Genomic DNA, 20911 nt, shown 5'->3' with positions numbered 1-20911 from the left:
GCCTACCGTGCGGGGCGAGATCTGAGGCCGGGGGCTGGCTAGGATGACCTGGACCGCAAGACTTCCCAAGCTCAGTCATCTCCCCTCCCCCCTAAATGCAGCTGCTTTAGGCTGGGAGAAATAATGTATCAACTTCCCAGTTTCCCCACTCAGCAGACACCTCTGAGGCGTTCTGCGAATGCCCCTCCGCGTCTCCTGGAGCAGGAGGGATCTTGGGGGAGTAGGCTGGCGCTGGGGCCCCGAATGGGATGGGGGCAGATTTGGGGACTTTAGAGAGGAGGGGGAGGGTTTGAAGCCGGAGGGGGCGGGGCGGGGCCGGGCGGGGCCCCTGGCTCCGCCCTTTCCTGGCGGCTGGGTCTTTAACACCGCCCAGCGCACATGTCGGGGGAGGCCGGGCAGCGGCGGCTGGAAGCGCACAGACGGCGGCCCGGCCCGGGCGAGGCGGGCTCCGCCGTGATGCCGCGAGACGGACAGCGCGGGCAGCTCGGCGGACATGGCCGGGCTAAGGGGCTGGGCAGCCTACTGGCCTGGCTGATGCTGGCATCTGCGGGCGCCGCATCCTGTCCCGAAGTCTGCTGCCCTCACGGCCCTTCGGGGCTGCGCTGCACGAAGGTTGCGGCCCTGGATATCATCCGCCACCTGCCGGGCGCCGAGAATCTGACGGAGCTGTGAGTGTCTGGCGGGCGAGGGGACGCGGGGACAGGCGGGCATAGCTGTGCCCCGTGGGCGCGGACTCGCTGCTTGCTTGATTGCTGGGTCAGGAGGAACGGGTGCGGCGGCAGGCTGATAACAGCGCAGCGCTCGGCTGTGCCCGGCTGCCCTGGCAGCCCCCGCCGTTACTGCCTTGAAGTTGGGCTCAGGGCCGCTGTGGCGGCTAGCTTCAGGGAGAGGAAGGGGAGCTCTCCATGGACCAGATTTGAGAGAGCTCAGCGTTCTAGAAACTGCTTTCTGGAGCTCAGCCATGAAGGAGCCCACCCTCTGCCCTATACAGAGGGTGGTTAGCTGCATAGAGACACCCCCGCGCCCAGTTTGGCACCCTGATCATTTCCCTTTTCCAGGGAGAAATCAGCCCCCCCTCTTCCTTGTCAAGACCAGGCAATGCCAATTCTTCCCCCTGGAATTGGGAAATTGAACTGGAAAAGTGGGAGATGCTAAGGTGCCATAGCCTGGTGGTCCCGCTCTCTTCTCCCAGTTTCCACCGTCTCTTGTCCTCATCACCTCTTGATATGGATGTAGGAAGTGAGACCAGCTCCTGACTTCGTCTCCCCACCCCCATCACCCTCATCACCCATGTCTCCCTACTTTGGGCAGGGAGTCAGGGCCCTTGCTGAGAGACTCTCCACCCTTCAACTCCAAACTGGGAGAAATCCCCAGCATTTGAGGTACTCTGACATTCTGCAGTAATTGGTTACAAAATACTCAAGGACCTTTTAGCAGCTGCTGAACCCCATGGGAGTGTTCTGTAATAACTGGCCCAGCCACCACATTGTGATGGCTGGGAAATACTTGAGTGTTCTATGTGGCTGGCAGAGCCAGGCAGGACTTCTAGAAGAAAAGAGGAACTGCTAGAATATCCTCCTCCTGTGGCCTGAGGTTAGGGAGTGGGCCATGAACCCCGGCCTCATGCAGCGATGGGCTGAAACATATCTGAGGCAGTGGCCATTGATGTCTGGAAGTGACCTGAGCAGCCTGTGATAATTGGTCCTGAGTTACTCGGGTATCGCGTGTAATTAACGGGAAGATACTCCATCTCGCTCCCTAATGGCCCTAGGGAGAGGAGATGGCCTTGTCTTGGTCTGGACCTAGGTCTTGGCATGATGGGAGGGGACTTGAGATCCAGGCTGCCAACCCCAGTCCTGTCCACTCATCCCCCTGGGCCTTCAAGGCAGAGCCCAGGCTCGTGAACGTTCCCCATCAGCGTTCTCTTTTCCCGATTCCCTTCCAAGCCCCGAGTCCAGCCTGAAGAGGTGGGGTGGAGGTGGACAGGTTGGGGCTGGGGACTGGAGGCCACGCAGGGTGGTGAGCTGAGCTGTCCCTCTGGGTGGGGTGGCCATCGAAGCCCCTGCCTCTGCCGGCACGGTCCCCTCCTCCTCCCTCACCCGCAGAGCTAACGAGGAGATAATGGACTCCAATAGACAGATTGATTATGAATCCAAACGAATGAGGCAGCTATAAGCACGCTGCCTGACAGTTTGCACACCCCGGGCCACACTGCGTTCTCACCAGCTCTGGGGTCCTTACAGCCCTAAGCCCTGGGGGTGAGGGAGTGGGTGGGACAGCCCTAAGGGGCTGGGGGAAGGGGAGTGGGTAGGACAAGGACCTACTCTCTCTGAGAGTCCCTGGAGTTCACTCCCTAGGCCTTAGGGAGCTGAGGACCTGAAACCCAGCTGTCCTGCTGAGACCAAGGCCGGAAAGGGGTTGGGGGAGGGGTCACTCAGGCTGGTCCTTGTTCCCACAAGTTGAGGACAGTACAGGGAAGAGGGGGTGAGTTCTGAGAATAGGCAGTGAGTCAGGGCCCCCTGTGGGTGAGGGGGTGGGGGCTGACATGCCACTGCAGGGCAGCTGACTTCTCAGGAACTCCGTGTGGCATATGCTAGATCCAGATGCTGGGCAGCGCCCAGGGCATCCGAAATCCCCCAGCCCCCCTCGCCTGCTTTTGCCTCTTTCTCTCTCTTCTCCCTATCTTGCTTTCTCTGGCTCTCCATCCTTATCTGTCTCTCTGTCTCCCTTTCCTTATCTGTCATTCTCCTTGGCTGTCTCTGTCCCTCTGCCAGTCTCTTCCCATCAGTTCCTTCTTCTTATAGGTGTCTCTGTTTCCATAGCTCTTTGTTTTTCTGCCCCAGTGCTCCCAGCCTTCCCATCACGCTCTCACTGCGCGAGGCCACTAGTCGGTGCCTCTTCACTGCCCCAGCTCTGACTCTCTCCTCTCCACCTTTTGGGGTCCCTCCTGGGGCAAGGAGGGCTTCAAAGGGTCCCTGACAGGCAGCCTCTATGCCTGTCATTTGCTCTGCTGAAAGATGGGGAGTGAGGGGGTTGCTGCTTGAGTGTGGGGAGGGGCCAGCAGCTTTGAGGGGGAGTGTGTGTGTGTGTGTGTGTGTGTGTGTGTGTGTGTGTGTGTATAGCAGGATGGGTGAGCCTAGACAGTGTCCCCTGAGCCAGCATGTTTGGGAGCGCATATTTACATGGCCACGGGGCTTCCTTTGTGCTGGGTGGGGCAGTGGCAGCACCGGGCACAGGTCTTTTGTGGAAGGAACTGGTTCAGCATGACCCCCGTTATTGAGCGTGTGCAGGAGAGGTTCTGTGTATAAAAGCAGAACACCAAGCTGAGAATGGACTTGGGTGTGTTTGTGAATGTGAATATGCCCACACATTCTCTGTGTGTGTGTGCATGAGATCTACATGCCTATGTGTGTCCATGTGGGAGAGTGTGAGATGCACTTGTGCACATCCGTAGGTTCATGCATGCATGTGTGGCTGTATGTGAGGAGGTGCGTCTCTGTGCCTGTGTTTACGTCCCTGTGTGTGTGTGTGTGTGTGTGCGTGCTTGAGTGTGTGTGAGTGCGCATGTGTGATGGTGTGAGGACGCATGCACACATGGGAGTGTGTGACTGTGCGTGAGGCAGTGGGTCCCTGTGCACACGTGGATGCATGCGTGTGTGCATGCTGGTGCATGTGTCCACGTGTAAACAGGTCTCTGCGTGACCGGGTGCATGTGGCACACGAATGTGCATGCCTACATATGTGCATGTGATTGTGAAGGAATTGGGTGGGTGAATGCAGGAACTCACGGGCCTGGGCCCCTGACTCCCATCCCCTCTCCCCACAGCTACATCGAGAACCAGCAGCACCTGCAGCATCTGAAGCTCAGTGACCTGAGAGGCCTGGGGGAGCTGAGGAACCTGTGAGGGGCTGGGGACCGTGTGGGCATGGGGTTCCACACAGGGCCTGGGGGACCAAGGGTCAGGGAGGCCTCCAGGGTCCTAGGGGCTTGGGAGGACCTGAGAGGCTGAAGACTGAGAGGCTGGCTGGTCAGATCTCAGGGTTCATAGGGGTCTGAGGTGGCTGAGAAAGCTCTGAGGGCGTGGGGAAGGGTCCAGGGTTATGCACTGAGGACTGGGTGGGGGGTGGTGATGCTGGCATGGGCAGAGAGCTGGGGCCAGGGTTGCCACCGTCCTGGGAGCTGATTCTGCCACACCTTCTCCAGCACCATTGTGAAGAGTGGTCTCCGTTTCGTGGCGCCAGATGCTTTCCATTTCACTCCTCGGCTCAGTCATCTGTGAGTGGCCGGGGCTGGGCAGAGGGAGGTGGGAGGACCCCCAGGCTGGGGCGGCTAATGCAGGAAACCTTTCTGAGGAAGGCAAGTCCTCCCACCCGTTCTCCCAGGCCTTCTCATCTGCCGGAGGGATGGCAGTGCTCTCAGCTCCCACCCCTGCCAGCTAGGAAGTCCTTCTTGCTGTCTCACTTCCATGCTTCATGCTACAGGGACACTTCTCATAGGTGCCTGCCTCATTTTTCTTCCCGGGGTTCAGATACACACCAGTCCAAAGGGAGCAGGACTAGGAGCAGAAGCAGGAGCAGGACTCTGGGTCCTGGCCTTGACTCCAAATCCCACCCGCCCCCTGGCCCCTGGGACAGCCTGGGAGCTGGGGGATCAGGTCTGCTGCTCTGGGGTATGCCCCATTTCTGGGAGTCATAGCTCCCCCTTCTGTAGAGGGTGGGGAGGTGGCCTTTTGAGGACAGGAGTTTAGCTCCTCTTTCCCACTACGTGCAGGTGGAGAGATGGGAAGTGTGGTGCAAGCCTGCCATTCACAGAGTTGTGCTGGGTACTCTCGACTCTATTATATCCTGGGATTTAGCAACAATAGCAAAATAAGGGGATGTTACCTCACTGACTATGTATTGGGGCTTCAGTTAAAAATGTATACTCAGGAGTTCCCATTGTGGCTCGGGGGTTAAGAACCTGACTAGTATCTGTGAGGATTCAGGTTCTCTCTCTGGCCTTGCTCAGTGGGTTAAGGATCTGGTGTTGACATGAGCTGCTGTGGCTGTGGTGTAGGCCGGCAGCTGCAGCTCTGATTGAACCCCTAGCCTGGGACATTCCATATGCTGCAGGTGCAGCCCTAATTAAAAAAAAATGTGTACTCAGTGATATCTTACGATATTTATGTCAGTAAATCTTCACAATCAACCTGGTGAGAGAGGGAGTGTCATCCTCATCTTATAGATGAGGATCCTGAGGATCCGAGAGGTTATGTTTCTAGGTTGAGGTCACACAGCTGTAAGTGGCAGGACAGAACCACACTGAGGTCTCCCCAGCCCTAAAGTGTGTAGTCTTTCTGATCTTTCTCTGTGACTACTCTCCAACTCAGCCACCCACAAACGGAAGGACAGGTGAGCAAGGAGAGGGGTCAGGGCAGGCTTCTCAGAGGCAGAGGGTCCCTGGAAGGGCAGCCTGGCACAGGGCACAGAGTCCTGGAACCAGCCCCTTGCTGAACTCACTTTTTTTTTTTTTTTGGTCTCTTGTCTTTTTAGGGCCACGCCCGAGGCATATGGAAGTTCTCAGGCTAGGGGTCCAATTGGAGCTGTTGCTGCAACCTACACCACAGCTCACGGCAACGCCGGATCCTTAACCCACTGAGCAACGCCAGGGATCGAACCCGAAACCTCATGGTTCCTAGTCAGATTGTTGCTGCTGCGCCACAATGGGAACTCCTGAACTCACATTTTGCACCTCTAGCACTAGGTTGCTGGTGGCCTGGGGTGCCTTCCAGCCAACTTTCCTTGGGCCCTGAGGCAGAGAAGGAAAGAGAGGCAGGGGAAGAACTTTGATATCCTCGGCATCCGGCAGGGGGCAAGGGAGTGTGGGAGCCCTGTCCGCCCCCTCCTCTGGTCCAGTCCTGGGCTCTGCGGGCAGGGAGCACAGATGGCGTCCCTGCCCCCAGCTGGGGCCTCAGCACTTTGCCAGCTGGGGCCAAGGGTTGGGGAGGAGGGATCGGCTGTTCCCTCAGACCCCCACCCCCCACCCTGGGTCTGTGGAGGGGGTTAAGTGGGGTTAACCCTTGTTGTCCCAGGGAGAAGAGTGGGAGTCAAAGAGCCTCTCCCCCACCCCCCATGGCTCCCTGGGCTGGTTCTAGCTGCCAGGGTCTGAGTGGGGGAGCCAGATGTCAACTTCTTCCTGGCTCCTCCCCGAAGACACCCCCCCTCCCCCCGCCACTGGGTCACAGCGAGGTCGGGTCGCTCACGGGGTCTGTCTGCTCTGCTCTGTCTCAACTCCCGCAGGAATCTCTCCTTCAATGCTCTGGAGTCTCTCTCCTGGAAAACCGTCCAGGGCCTCTCCTTACAGGAACTGTGAGTGTGGGGGCTTCCAGTGCCAAGGGCTGCAAGTGTGTATGCGTGTGTGTGCGTGCGCATGCACGCATGTGCCCGGGGCACTTGTACCTCTGTGTGAAGGTATGTCACTGTGTCTGTGTGGAACTGTGGGGGAAGGGGAGTCTCTGGGGGGACAGCGTGTTTGGCAGTGAGCCGAGACTGGGGACCACGCGTGCCCGTGAACCCCCAGCAAAGCAGAGTCTGCAGGCCCACCCGCAAGGGGGCTGTTGCCCTGGGCGCATTGGGGTGGGGGCGGAGAGCCAGTCCCCCGAGGACTGACCAGGGTATGCTCAGGAGGCTGAGCTTGTGCGTTCACTGGGCCTGTGCACGTGAGCACATCTGCCCACATTCCTAGCACATCAAAGTCATGGGATAGGTGGGACAGCTTGGTGGGTGCCCAAGGTCTCTGGGTCCACTCTTGAAAGCAGTTCCCTTCCCTTCTTGTCACACCCTACTGGGGACCCTCACCTGGCTTGTCATGTGGGGAGCGTGGGATGAGGGAATTCCATGTAGCCCACAGCTGGCTGCCTTTGACTTCCAGGCATTCTATTTCTTTTAACAAGGTCTTGGGAGGTGGGGCAGGGTCCACAAGAGGAGCTGGTCCTCTGTCCCCAAGCCTTCACCTCGGGCACATTCCACCCCGCCCCACTGCAGTCTAACTGCACTCCCTCGGCTGTAGTACTTCCTTCATGTCTGCCCTTCCCCTGACTCTCTTGGTGTCCCCCACACCCACCAGAGTCCTGTCAGGAAACCCTCTGCACTGTTCCTGTGCCCTGTTCTGGCTGCAGCGCTGGGAGCAGGAGGGGCGGGCTGGAGTGCGGGAACAGAAGCTGCAGTGTCCGGGCCAGGGACCCCTGGCCCTCATGCCCAATGCCAGCTGTGGTAGGTGCCGGAGGTGGGGTGAGGGGCTAGGAAAGAGCCACATGCTTGGTGCAAGGGCATTGGGCAGGGCTTGGGGTGGGGGGCAAGCCCTGAACAAGGATTGGGGGACTGGCATTGGCAGGATCTGGGGAGAACTGAAGGTTGGGGGGCAGGGACAGAGTCACTGAGGGAGGGACAAGGAGTGTGGCCCTCAGTAGGAGTTCTGAGGCCCCTCCCGGCTCTAACACCCCGGGGACAACTTGGGCCACCAGGTGAGCCGGAGCTGAAGATCCAGATGCCCAATGGCTCTGTGGATGTGGGGGACGACGTGTTGCTGCAGTGCCAGGTGGAGGGGCAGGGCCTGGAGCAGGCCGGCTGGATCCTCACGGACCTGGAGGAATCAGCCACAGTGATGGTAAGAAGCCCTCTGCCACCCTGCTCCTGCACCCCTCCTTCCCATTTAAGGCCTGGACAGGGCACAGGGAACAAAGACAGGGAAAGAGAGACAATGAATAAGAAACACATTGGAGTTTCCTGGTGGCACAGGAGTTTAGGATCCAGCATTGTCACTGCTGTGGCTTGGGTTGCTGCTGTGGTTGGGGTTTGATCCCTGGCCCTGGAATTTCCACAGCCTGCAGATGCAGCCAAAAGAAGAAGAAGAAGCACATAGAGGGTGAGGGGTGGACAGAGATGGTTTAGACCCATGGAATTTGGGCCCCAGGCTCCTCTGATTGTCAGAACATAGAGGCCCTCACTTTGGGTTTTGTTTGTTTGTTTGCTTGTTTTTGTCTTTTTGCCTTTTCTAGGGCCACTCCCGCGGCATATGGAGGTTCCCAGGCTAGGGGTCTAATCGGAGCTGCAGCTGCCAGCCTACACCAGAGCCACAGCAACGCGGGATCCGAGCTGCATCTGGGACCTACACCACAGCCCACGGCAATGCTGGGTCCTTAACCCACTGAGCAAGGCCAGGGATCGAACCTGCAAACTCATGGTTCCTAGTCAGATTTGTTAACCACTGCGTCACGACGGGAACTCCAGCGTAGGCCCTCACTTTGAAAACATGGTGCTGGCTGCAAGAGAGAGGGTCACAGATCCCTCCTACTGGAGCTAAGCGGAGAAACCCAACAGACCATCTCTGCCATCCACCTCCTTTCTAGATAAGGAAGCTGAGAACCAGGGGGAGGGCACAGTATTTGTGGTCCTGCACCCACGCCAGTTCTCAGGAACCTTCTGGTCATTTTCTAGAGATGCTAGAAGCAACATCCTCTTGGGTGTGTGATACGTGTCTTGGTAGAGGAGGCGCAGGTCTGGTTCTAGCTCTCTCACTAATTAATTCTCAGAGTGACTTTTGGAAAAATCGCTCTATCAGCCTGCATTTTGGTTTTCTTATCTGTCAACTGAGGAGGTGGACATGATGGCCTTGCGATGTCCAGTCTGCCTCTGGGCACTCACTGGCCTCTAGCTATCATCTCTGAAGAGCTCTGTCTTTGGGCACCTTCCCAAGTCTTGCCCTTTGTCCTCAGGCTGGTGATGGACAGCCGAGAGTAGCCCTAGATGATTCAGGAGGTCTCATGGACAAGGCCAGCAGAGGCTGGCGATGTGCCCCAAATCCGGCCCCCTTGTGGATGGACACCCAGGCTCCAGCCCCCGGGAGGAGCCGAGCCACTGAAAGCTGGAGGCAGGTGCTATTCAGGTTGGAGACCCTCGCTTTGGGAGTGGAGTCAACCTTAGCATTGCTGATGGCCCCTGGAACAAGATTGAAAAAGGAACCAGAGAGCCCTGAGCAGGGAGTCCAGATGTGATGGATGGACCTCTAGCCACTGAGCAGTTCCTCCCACCCCAGAGATCAAAGCCACTGAGAGTGAGTAATAGAAAGGGGACAAGAGAGAAGCAGGAGGCTGGCCATGATGGTCTGTGAAAAGACCTTTAATCAGCTATCTGTTTGGGGAAATTCTAGGTTTTTGCTTTTCTCTTTGGGAGGTTTACATGTTTGCTACCACTTCTGTTTTCTGGAGACTCTCTATAGAAAAGCCACACCCTTGGAGTTCCCGTCGTGGCGCAGTGGTTAATGAATGCAACTAGGAACCATGAGGTTTCGGGTTCGATCCCTGGCGTTGCTCAGTGGATTAAGGATCCGGCGTTGCCGTGAGCTGTGGTGTAGGTTGCAGATGCGGCTCGGATCCCACGTTGCTGTGGCTCTGGTGTAGGCCGGCGGCTACAGCTCTGATTCAACCCTTAGCCTGGGAAACTCCATATGCGGCAGGAGCGGTCTAAGAAATGGCAAAAAGACAAAAAAGAAAAAAAGAAAAGAAAAGCCACATCCTTACTGAGTCAAATGGAGGCAGGAAGGCTGTTCACCCTCAGGAGAATGAAGGGTGGCAGAGCAGCGCAAGGGAAGGGTTGAGAGGATGCGGTACCCCAGGGGGACTTGGAGGAACTGGGGACAGCCTAGGGCAGGGCTTCCCCTTGGGGTTGCTGGAACCCAGGGCTTGCAAGAGAGGCTGGAGAGCTCTTCCGAGTCTTTGAACTCACATGTTCCAATGGAAGCCCCCTGCAACTTCACCTCCGCTGGCATTTATTCAAGGGATTCCGTGTTTGTGAAATTTCCAGATAACTCGGATTAGTCCACCCCATCCTTCATTTTCATCCTTTTGGGGAAATAGCTTTATCACGTGTCAGAAGATCATTTTGCCTCCCTCTCCAGCCTGCAGAATAAGAAGATCTTGGTTCAGTAAGATTAAGGATTGTCTTAAGGTCCTATGAGGTCCATAGTGTCTTAGGAAGAGAATCTGAATCTGATTCAATCTGTTGATGATGATTCAGAACCAAGTCACCGAGCCTCTCTAACTTCACTCTCCTCTTTCATCTGCCAAAAGGCAGTCATCGTGATGCTGCCGTTGCTTCTAACTGCTGCCTTGTTATCGGCACCATCTCATTGTTTCTGATCTTTCTGGGGCTGAGCCTGAGTTTCTTAGAACTATGCGTAAAACAGAATGTGTAGGTGGTGAGGTCCTAGCTGGTTTTCCGATTCGCTGTGTCTCTTTGGAACTTGGGATCTCTGATATCTACTGAGTTGTTCAGATGGGTGGTTTTACGGTTTGGGATGTGTTGTGCCGATTTTGAGATTATTGGTTGTGCTCTAGATTTTTCAGATCATTAAATAAATGATCCAGGAGAGCCTGCAAACCAGCTCTCGCGGAGGAAGTCCATTTTCTGCTCTATTCTCTCCCACACCTCTTTCCTCCCCCTCCCTCTCATCCCTCCTCTCTTTTCCATCTGCAACCAGAGGGGCTCCCCAAAGACACCATCCCCAGCCCCTGCACCCCACCTCTAGCCCCAAGGCAGCTGATGTTCTTCTGGATTTTCTCCTTTCTTCTCTGACCCAGCAATCTGGGAGTCTGCCGTCCTTGGGACTGACCCTGGCCCATGTCACCAGTGACCTCAATAGGAAGAACGTGACGTGCTGGGCCGAGAATCATGTGGGCCGGGCTGAAATCTCCGTCCAGGTCAACGTCTCCTGTGAGTCCCCAAGGCTGCCCCGGCACGCACCCCCATCCCATCTTCCTGAAAAGAGGATGTGAGGCTCCCCAAAGACGTCAGCCCCAGCCAGGGGGCTGGAGGAAAGGGGTGGGATGTGTGTGTGTCCACAGCTGCTCCCTCCCAGCTGTTTCCAGATTCCCATGAAAACCTGATCCTTTGAGGGAAGTCCTGGGGGCTCGTCAAGGCCAGAGGGATGGAGATGGATTTCTTTTTGGCCCACTGCCCAAGTCTTGCTACCTGAGGCCCTCGACACCAGCTGCCTGCCCGTTCTCACTGCTCCACTGTATTTCTTCATATCCATCCCTCTGTCGAACTTTTGCCCTATATCCTAGGTTTTTTTTTTTTTCCTTTAGGGCCACACCCGCGGCATCTGGAGGTTCCCAGGCTAGGGGTCGAATCAGAGCCACAGCTGCTGGCCTACGCTACAGCCACAGCAACATCAGATCCGAGCCACATTTGCAACCTACACCACAGCTCATAGCAACGCCAGATCCTTAACCCACTGAGCGAGGCCAGAGATCGAACCTGTGTCCTCATGGGTACTAGTTGGGTTCTTAACCCACTGATCCAAGAGAGGAAATCCTAAACAATAGCTATTCTTACCAGCACTTCAGAAGACACTCCCTTTCTCTCCCCGCTCAGAAGCCCATTCTTCTCCTGCACCACATCCTGACTTTTTTTTTTCTTTTTAGGGCTGCACCCATGGCATATGGAGGTTCCCAGGCTAGGGGTCTAACCGGAGCCAGAGCTGCTGGCCCACACCACAACCACGGCAATGCCAGATCAGTGTCACATCTGCCACCTACCCCGAAGCTCACAGCACCTTTAACCCACTGAGTGACGCCAGGGATCAAACCCACATCCTCATGGATGCTAGTTGGGTTCTCAACCCTCTGAGCCACAACGGGAACTCCCATCCTGAATTTTGTGATAATCATTTCCTTGCTCTTAAAAATAATTTTACACACATATGCTTCTCCATCAACATGGTTGAATTTTGCCTGTTCCTGTACATCATATAAATGGAATGACACCTCATGTATTACTTTGTGTCTAGTTTTTTCTGCTCAACATTTGTAAGATTCATCCATATTAATGGGGGTAACAATTAGTTCCTTCCATTCACTGCTGAATAGTATTCCATTGCATGAATGCTGGCTGGAATTCCAGTATCAATTATATACGTTTATAGATGTATATATATATATATATATATATATATATATATATATATATATATCTTTTCTGTTATTGAAGAGCTTTTGCCTCTTTTGGGTCTATTTCAAGACCCTTATCTTTTTTCAAGAAGTTCTTTAATTGTTTCTTGTTTTTCTTGTTTGATATTTAGGCCCCCTCCCAATCTTTTTTTTCAGCCACGCCTGCAGCATGTGGAAGTTCCTGGACCAAGGACTGAACCCTCACCACCGTTGCAGCCATAGCTGCTACAGTGACAACACCAGATCCTCCACCCGCTGTGCCACAGGGGAACTCCCCAATCCTTTTAATGTTAATTACACTTTATTTTTCTCCATCCCTCATCTAAAAATCTCCATGTCCAATTTCCATAAGCTGGTACTCCACTGCTTTAGGACTCTTACATACTTACGTTCAACTGACCACCGAAGTTCTTTAAGCTTATGAATTTTATGCACCTGCTGCCTGATTTATTTAAGATTTACTGTCACCTTTCTTCAAAACGTCTCTCCTTGTGAATTTCTTAGGGCCTGCAGACCAGTTTCTCTTAGGCCCGCCCCCCTGATTTCAGGCTGTCCACCCCCCTCCCCCACCCCCACCTGAGACTTGTCAGGTCTGCACTGGGTTCCCTGCGGCTGCCTCCTGACTCTCACTGTCCCCCTCTCTGGCCCACAGTCCCGCCCATCGTGAGCCTGCACACAGCAGTGGAGCAGCACCACTGGTGCATTCCCTTCTCGGTGGACGGGCAACCCGCACCCTCCCTGCGCTGGCTCTTCAATGGCTCCGTGCTCAATGAGACCAGCTTCATCTTCACTGAGTTCATGGAGCCGGCAGCCAATGAGACTATGCGGCACGGCTGCCTGCGCCTCAACCAGCCCACCCACGTCAACAACGGCAACTACACGCTGCTGGCTACCAACCCCTTGGGCCAGAATGCCTCCTCCATCATGGCCGCCTTCATGGACAACCCTTTTGAGTTCAACCCCGAGGACCCCATCCCTGGTGCGACCCTGAACCCTGTCCTCACCCTCAGGCTCTACTTGGGTACAGATCCAGGTGACCAGGGATGCCCGACCCACTTCCTGCTGTGATCCTGCCCTCAGAAGTTGGAGTGCCTGGTCCTGGACAGAAAGGAGCCTGGAGATCTGGTGTCCAGCTCTGCGCTGGCCTCCTTGCTCCTACCCCCCTCTCGTCCCAGGAGTCCTGAACCCCTGAGCAATACCATTCTCTCGGGCTGGCTGAAGAGAAAGCCAGGCACCAGGGCATCCCCTGCCCGGCTGGAAAAGGGCCACATGCATCTTCTCCTTTGAGGTCGGCAGCTCTGCCTCCTGGCCCCGCCCCCACCCCAAGAAGGGATGAGTCCCAGAGAGGGAAGGGTCTCAATGCTCTCTAACCCCATCTGATTGCTTTCTTTCCTCCCTCCTGCTGCAGTCTCCTTCTCGCCAGTCGGTGAGTAGCCCAGGCTGGAGGGCAGGTTCTCTCTGGTCCCTGGGGCAGAGGGTCACTTATCCTGATCCCTGAGGGGTCAGCCGGGGCCAGGGTGGGGAGCTGGTGGAGGAGACAGAGAGTGTGCCAAAGTCCACCCTTCCTGCCCTGTGTCCCCACAGACACCAACAGCACATCTGGAAACCCAGTGGAGAAGGATGAAACACCTTTTGGGGTGAGCTTGGAAAGCGGAAGCTAGTCTGGGACTCGGGATCAGGAGGCTGGGCTAGAGGCTCACCTGCATATAATTTCTGGTCAGAGCATGGAGATCAAGAGAGTCTGATCTGAGCTTCGGTGGCCTCCTTCACATCCGTGGCCTGGGGCTTCCGGGGGGAGAGGAGGAGGAGGAAGAAGCAGGCCTGGGGGCTCGGCTCTGGGCGTCTATGCAGGATGGAGAAACATTTTGCCAGGGGAGCGCTGAAAGCCCAGGAGAACCCCCAGATCTAACCACACCACATCCCCAGGTCTCGATGGCCGTGGGCCTGGCCGTTTTTGCCTGCCTCTTCCTTTCTACCATGTTCCTTGTGCTCAACAAATGTGGACGGAGGAACAAGTTTGGGATCAACCGTGAGTGGGGGGCTGCAGAGGGGCTGTAAGTCTGTCTGGAGCTTTGTTTCCTGTAGGCTCTTCCCTCTCTGTCCTCTGTGTGGGGGCCTGGGCACCCGTGGAGTTCCAGGCACTGTGTGTTTGGGGTATGGGAGGGCTGCTGTGGGGCTTGTGAGTGTGTGTGTATCGAGGCTGGGGTAGTTTCAGAGGCAGCAGCTGCTAATTGGTGGCTGGATTGTAGTCAAACACTAAGTGGGTGTGGGAGGTCTAAGCTCTGCAGGGCGGCGAGGCGGGGGAGTGGGGGAGTTTCTGGTGGCCCATGGAGCCTGGGGTTGGGCAGGAGCCAGGCAGAGAATGGCCGTAGTGTTTCTCCTTCCCCCTGCCTGCTGCCTTGCCTCCTAGCTCCTCTGTTCCCTCCTTGCAAGTTCTCAGGTGGGGTCACCTGGCACCCTGCTTGCCACCTGGCGGGATCCAGGGTGCGTGCCTGGGCTGTGACCCCGCCACATGACTGTGTCTTCTCCCCAGGCCCCGCTGTGCTGGCTCCAGAGGATGGACTGGCCATGTCCCTGCATTTCATGACACTGGGTGGTAGCTCCTTGTCCCCCACCGAGAGCAAAGGCTCTGGGCTCCAAGGCCACATCATTGAGAACCCACAGTACTTCAGTGATGCCTGTGAGGGGCTATGCTGGGTCAAGGGGTGGGGGAGGGTGAGCCTGTGTGTGCCTGGGGGCTTTTGTGTCATCACCCCAGGCCTGAACAAGCCTCCCCACCCCCCCCCCCACCCATGTCCACACAGGGGGGCTGGGTGAAAGTGCGAAGGCTCACTTTCAGTCTCCATCCTCCCCCCTTGCCTGGCACCCTTGTACAGAGCACAGCCCTGCTGGACAGCCCCCGTCCCGGCCCCTTCCCCACCCTTCCCAAGACTGGGGCTCCCCTCTGATCCTGCAAGCCCCTCCCCCAGGTGTTCATCACATCAAGCGCCGGGATATCGTGCTCAAGTGGGAGCTGGGCGAGGGCGCCTTTGGGAAGGTCTTCCTTGCCGAGTGCCACAACCTGCTGCCCGAGCAGGACAAGATGCTAGTGGCCGTCAAGGTAAGACTTTGGCCCTGAGCTACTAAATCCTCGCCACCTCCCAGAGGACCATCATTCCAGGCCTGGGGGGATGGGGGCTGGGGGGGGCATTGGAGGGTTGGGAGGGGTTGGGGGAGTGGGAGAGGAGGGGGAGAGGCTAGGGTCAGGCTAGGGGGTTGGTGAGCCACCTTGGATGTGGGGAGGCCGAACTGGGGCTCCCACCCAGGCCTGTCCCCACCCCTACCATCCAGGCGCTGAAAGAAGTGTCCGAGAGCGCCCGGCAGGACTTCCAGCGGGAGGCCGAGCTGCTCACCATGCTGCAGCACCAGCACATCGTGCGCTTCTTTGGCGTCTGCACTGAGGGCCGTCCGCTGCTCATGGTCTTTGAGTACATGCGGCATGGGGACCTCAACCGCTTCCTTCGGTACGATGGCCCAGCCCTGGTGCCAGCCCCTGGCCTGTTGTCCCTTGGCTACCAGCACATCCCTGCCTGACTGCTGAACTGTGTTGAGGGGGGACACCAGGATGGAGCAGGAAGGCACAGCCCCTGTCCCCAGGGAGCTCTAAGGCAGAGGTGTGATTGTGGGGAGAGTCTGTGCGGAGGACAGAGTGGTGACAGTCGGGGAAGTTACATTAGCAGAAGCCAGGAGCTGAACCTTTGGGGTGGATAGGCTTTGCAGAGAGCGTGTGCACACTCATGTGTGGCACACAGAAGCCAGGCCTATAGGAGGTGGCAGGGATTTTTTTGGCCTGGGGGAGGGAGATTGCCTTCAGTGAGGAGGGGCAGGCTGGCAGGAAGTTGCATTTTGGCAAGGGCTGAGTCGGAGGTGTACCTGGGCAAGAGATGTAGAGGCCAAGTGGGCAGCTAGATGCTGGGGCTGGGGTCCAAGGCGGCTGCCTGAGAGGAAGGCATGAATGTGGAAGACCTGGGCACTGGGGGACGCTCTGGAGGTGAGAGCACCCTAGCTCCCATCTCGCCCCCACCGGACAGCAGCTTCCCCTGTTCCTTCCTTCCTCCAGTCCCGGAGTCCCCCACTCCACCCCCAGCTCCCGGGGCTTCCTTTCCTCGGGCTTCTGGAGGTTCTCTCCTGCCAGCCTCCCCACTTCTCCCCGACTCTTTCTCAAAGGTCCCACGGGCCTGATGCCAAGCTGTTGGCCGGCGGGGAAGATGTGGCTCCAGGGCCCCTGGGCCTGGGGCAGCTGCTGGCCGTGGCTAGCCAGGTCGCTGCGGGGATGGTGTACCTAGCGGGTCTGCACTTCGTGCATCGCGACCTGGCCACGCGCAACTGTTTGGTGGGTCAGGGCCTCGTGGTCAAGATCGGCGACTTCGGCATGAGCCGGGATATCTACAGCACCGACTATTACCGCGTAAGGCCCTTTCATCCCAACCCCTCCCCCGGCGTCCGAACTGTAGACACCCTGATGCCTAGTCCCCCCCCTCCAAGTGCCTGCCCTTACCGGGCACGACCCCTTCCTCGAGCGGAATAGGGTCCGAGACTCTCTGGCTCTGGTTTTTAAGCCTCCTCCTATCCCCTCGGCCCCCAGTGGAGGAGGGTCTGTCTCCACTATCCCGGACGGAAACGGCACCATCGGTTTTTCCCTCTTAGCCCTGGGCGGGAGAGCCACTTCCATCTATTTTTAATGACGGAACTTGGGGCGGGCGGCGCGGAGAGAGGCTGTCCGAGGCGGGCGCCCCCTGGAGGTAACGCGGCGCCCGCCCGCCGGCAGGTGGGAGGCCGCACCATGCTGCCCATCCGCTGGATGCCGCCCGAGAGCATCCTCTACCGCAAGTTCACCACCGAGAGCGACGTGTGGAGCTTCGGCGTGGTGCTCTGGGAGATCTTCACCTATGGCAAGCAACCCTGGTACCAGCTCTCCAACACCGAGGTCAGCGCCACTCGCTGGGTCACTCCCCGCCGGCCGCCCCCTCCCCTGCCCCTTTGGGCCTCGTTTTCAGGGAATCTTGTCCCCTTCTGCCCTTCATCCTACTGCCGCTCCAGTATCCATCCAGCATCCTGCAGACACTGCTCCCTCCACCCTAACCTGTGCTTTTCTTGCATTCTTCCCTCCCCTACTCTAACTCGTTCCTGGGGCCAAAGCACTTTGTAAATGGAGCCCAGACCCCCATTCCTAGCTGCATTTTATAGACGAGTAGGCATTATCAGATTGAAAGGGAGACGCACGTGAAGAGGAACACAGCACAAAGGGGCCTGCAGCAGGAAGGTTGCAGGTTAGACTGTACGAAGGACAGTCCTGTCCCCCTCCCTCTGTCCTCCTGGCTGGACACAGCCGGAGCAGACCCCAGGTGTTCCCTCTCCCAGAGCAGCTGCCCCCCACCCCCTTCTTGGCTCGCAGCTGTCAGTTTCCATTTCTCCTCCTAATGCAGTCTGCTCCCTGGAGGCTGGTGGGGTGGGGGAGAGGGTTATAGATTTTAATTTTCTCAAGCACTGAGAGAAGGAATGGAATTAGTGCCGCCCATAACCCAAGTCCTCTAATGGGGAGGGAGGGAAGAAGGAGGGAAGTAGCTCCAGGCCCCTTCAACCATCTCTCTGCCACCATCTCTCCTTCATTGGATCCCTTAGCTGCTCTAGCAGTCCTTCCTGGAGTCTGACTTTGGGCTTTCCTGCTGCAGTTTCTCTTTAGAGGAGCAAGGTCCCCACAAAGTGTTAGCTACAGAAGAGAAAAAAAAAAAGTGGGTTTTCGGGAGTTCCCATTGTGGCTCAGTGGAAATGAACCCGACTAGTATCCATGAGGATGCAGGTTCCATCCCTGGCCCTGCTCAGTGGGTTAAGGATCCGGTGCTGCTGTGGTGTAAGTCGCAGACACAGCTCGGATCCCGCATTGCTGTGGCTGTGGCATGGGCCAGCAGCTATCTCTCCAGTTGGACCCCCAGCCTGGGAACTTCCATATGCCTTGGGTATGGCCCTAAAAAACAAAAACAACAACAACAAAAAAGTGGGAAGTGGATTTTCCCTCTGCCTTAAAAATAGGCCAGACCTTTTTCAAGGCCTTACCTGCAGCCCTGCTCTTTCCTTCCTTCTTGCCCTCTGGGGCTGAGAGACAAGATCCTCACCTTCCTTCATTCAGCCCTCAGCCCTAAGCTGATGGATTTTGGCAAAGGCCTTGGCCCCTCCCCTTTCTCAACCCACCTGGCATGTCCTCTGAAGGTCTGATTCCAGCCCTTTGGAAAGCAATTCTACCCCAGCCCAACCTTCCCAGGGTCTTTCTGTGTTCCATCCTTTTTGCTGCTCAGTGTCCGAGTGGAAAGAAATCTTGGGATTCACTGCATCCTTTTAGATTGTTGGTAGCCAAGAGGCCCACCTTGGGAGCCTCAGAGAGGCAGAGGCAGTGCTAGGTCAGCCTCAGCCCCACCTGCCCTCTTCTTTTTCCCTCTGGTGGCCCCAGGCGATCGAGTGCATCACGCAGGGACGTGAGCTGGAGCGACCGCGTGCCTGTCCGCCAGAGGTCTATGCCATTATGCGGGGCTGCTGGCAGCGGGAGCCCCAACAACGCCACAGCATCAAGGATGTACATGCCCAGCTGCAAGCCCTGGCCCAGGCGCCTCCTGTCTACCTGGATGTTCTGGGCTAGGAGGCTGGCCCGGGGCTGGGGCTGGGTAGCTGGAATGCTGCAGCCTGCCCTCAGCAACCCCCATGGCTCCCAGGGACCCCAGGGTGATCTCAAAGCATCTAACTCACCCTCAGCATGCAGGAGGGGACAAGTGGGGTCTGGGAGCGGAGAATGGGCCTGCTTCTCTAGGCAGGGTTCCATCATAGCAATTATATTTATTATCCCTTGGCTGTGTCTCTTGCCGATTCTTGGGATGACGTCGTTCTGGAAGGGGGTCATTACAGGGACTCAGGTAGGGGGGTGACTCTCTGGGATCCTCCCCCTCTCTGGTTACCCTTGACCACCTACCCTTACTCCCTGCAGCTGTCACCTCCGCCTTGTGGCTGTGGTTTGCCTCCCTGTCCCATGATCATCTTGTTCGCCTGGTGGTTAGGCACCCTCAAGTCGAGCTTTCCAGATCTTCAGACTCCGATTGCCTATCTTTGTATTTTGGGTTCAGGAAGGCTGGGGCTGCAGTGGGAGGGATGGAAGTTAGAGATTGTGGTGGACAGGACGAAAGCCTGGGTCCTTCCTTGTATTGATGCGCCCAGAACAGAGCAAGCACATAGTAAGAAAGAGAGAGAGAGAGGGGAGTTCCTGTCGGGGCGCATAAACGAATCAGAGTAGGAATCAGGAGCATGCAGGTTCGATCCCTGGCCTTGCTCAGTGGGTTAAGGATCCGGTGTTGCCGTGAGCTGTGGTGTAGGTCGCAGATGCGGCTCAGATCCTGCGTGGCTGTGGCTGGCGTAGGCCGGCAGCTGTAGCTCCGATAAGATCCCTAGCCTGGGAACCTCCATGTGCCATGAATGCAGCCCTAAAAAAAAAGCTAAAAAAAAAATAGCCAAAAGAAAAAAAGAAAAGAAAAGAAAGAAAGAGAGCATGTGGGCATGTGCATTCATGTGTGTGTGTGTGTGGCAGGGGCAGGGAAGGAGCAGGATAAAAGAATAGGTGAGGAGTTCCCATCGTGGCTCAGTGGAAATGAATCTGACTAGCATCCATGAGGATGCAGGTTCGATCCCTGGCCTTGCTCAGTGGGTCAAGGATCTGGTGGTGCTGTGAGCTGTGGTGTAGGTCGCAGACGAGTCTCGGATCTGGCGTTGCTGTGGCTGTGGTGTAGTCCAGTTGGCTACGGCTCCGATTGGACCCCTAGCCTGGGAACCTCTATATGCCACAGAAGCAGCCCTAAGAAGACCAAAAAAAAAAAAAAAAAAAGGAATAGGTAAGGGAAACAGGACCCTCTGTTACTCTTCTTGTCTCTACGTGCTTGGAGATCAGCTCTTGGAGGCCAGGGATCAAACAAGATGGCTGTTTCCAAAGGACAGAGCCATCTCCCCATCCCTGCTTGAGAGAAGAGGTAGGTTCACCCTTCCTCTCTGTCACCAATGGCCTTACCGCGTGGCCCGAGGCTTCTGTCAGCTCCGAGGCTGGGTGAGGTTCCCCTCCCCAGGACCTGGGCCCTGCCCCCATCTTCCTCCCCCTGGAGGAGCTGTTTCCCCCACCCTCAGGCCCATCACTTCCAATCACCTGCCCAGCTCCTGCAATAACCCACGCTCCCCATGGCTCCTCAGGGCTAATGGTGTGGCTGTCTCATGTCCCTGAATGCCCAGCTCCCCGCCAACCCTCCCGGTGATTCAATCTGGGTCTTATCACCCCTAGGCCTATCCCAGCGGTGTCTGCCTCTTGTCCAGGCTGGTTACTGCTAATAGAGGTCTGACCTGGGGCTGCAGGCTGATTGATGGGGCGGGGGGGTCGGTCTGGTCCCTAAGGGCCAAGTTCATAGGCCCTCCTCTCAGGCCCTAGGATGGGCGGGACTGGGGCGGCACTGCCCCCCAAAAGGGAGAGTTTAAAGCAAGAGAAGAGACTCGGGGGAGAGGGGGGCAGAAGATGCTGGGAGAGACAGGGTCAGGGGATCAGATCCAACAGGTGGGCTCAGAGACAGGTGCAATGCAGACAGAGAGAGGGACAGGACCTACAGATGTGGAGACAGGCTGAGAGTCCACAGAGAGGGCACAGAGAAGGAGAAAGATAGAGACACGGATGGAGAAACAGAGGCACAGAGGAGTGGCGGAAACACATGCAGATGGGACAGGCAGCTGAATCAGAGTCCTGGAGACTAGGATGGACTCCTGCGGCAGGCGGGTGCTTTCTGTCTCGCCCACAGCCCCATCCTCACTTCCTCCTCTGCCCCTTCAGCCTCTCCTCAGGGCTGAGGAGGGAGGTGGGACACACTTCGGGC

At 56.9% G+C, this 20911-nt stretch overlaps 1 protein-coding gene across 1 annotated transcript; it reads left to right on the top strand.

Moving 5' to 3' along the window:
• Positions 1–386: 386 nt before the first annotated feature.
• NTRK1 (neurotrophic receptor tyrosine kinase 1) lies at positions 387–18864 on the top strand. Its single transcript, XM_047784281.1, has 17 exons — positions 387–668; positions 3827–3901; positions 4205–4276; positions 6280–6348; positions 7106–7251; positions 7503–7645; positions 10617–10749; positions 12640–12966; positions 13396–13413; positions 13572–13624; positions 13914–14016; positions 14521–14667; positions 14957–15087; positions 15318–15490; positions 16194–16434; positions 16795–16953; positions 18472–18864. The coding sequence occupies exons 1-17, from the start codon at positions 457–459 to the stop codon at positions 18655–18657; spliced, it is 2388 nt and encodes a 795-aa protein (XP_047640237.1). The 5' UTR covers positions 387–456; the 3' UTR covers positions 18658–18864.
• Positions 18865–20911: the final 2047 nt, after the last annotated feature.

This window comes from Phacochoerus africanus, chromosome 6 (genome assembly GCF_016906955.1).
Source record: "Phacochoerus africanus isolate WHEZ1 chromosome 6, ROS_Pafr_v1, whole genome shotgun sequence".
In the NCBI taxonomy this organism is placed as follows: Eukaryota; Metazoa; Chordata; class Mammalia; order Artiodactyla; family Suidae; genus Phacochoerus; species Phacochoerus africanus.
Note: the sequence above shows the minus strand (reverse complement) of the source record. Positions and strands in the feature narration are given on the sequence as shown.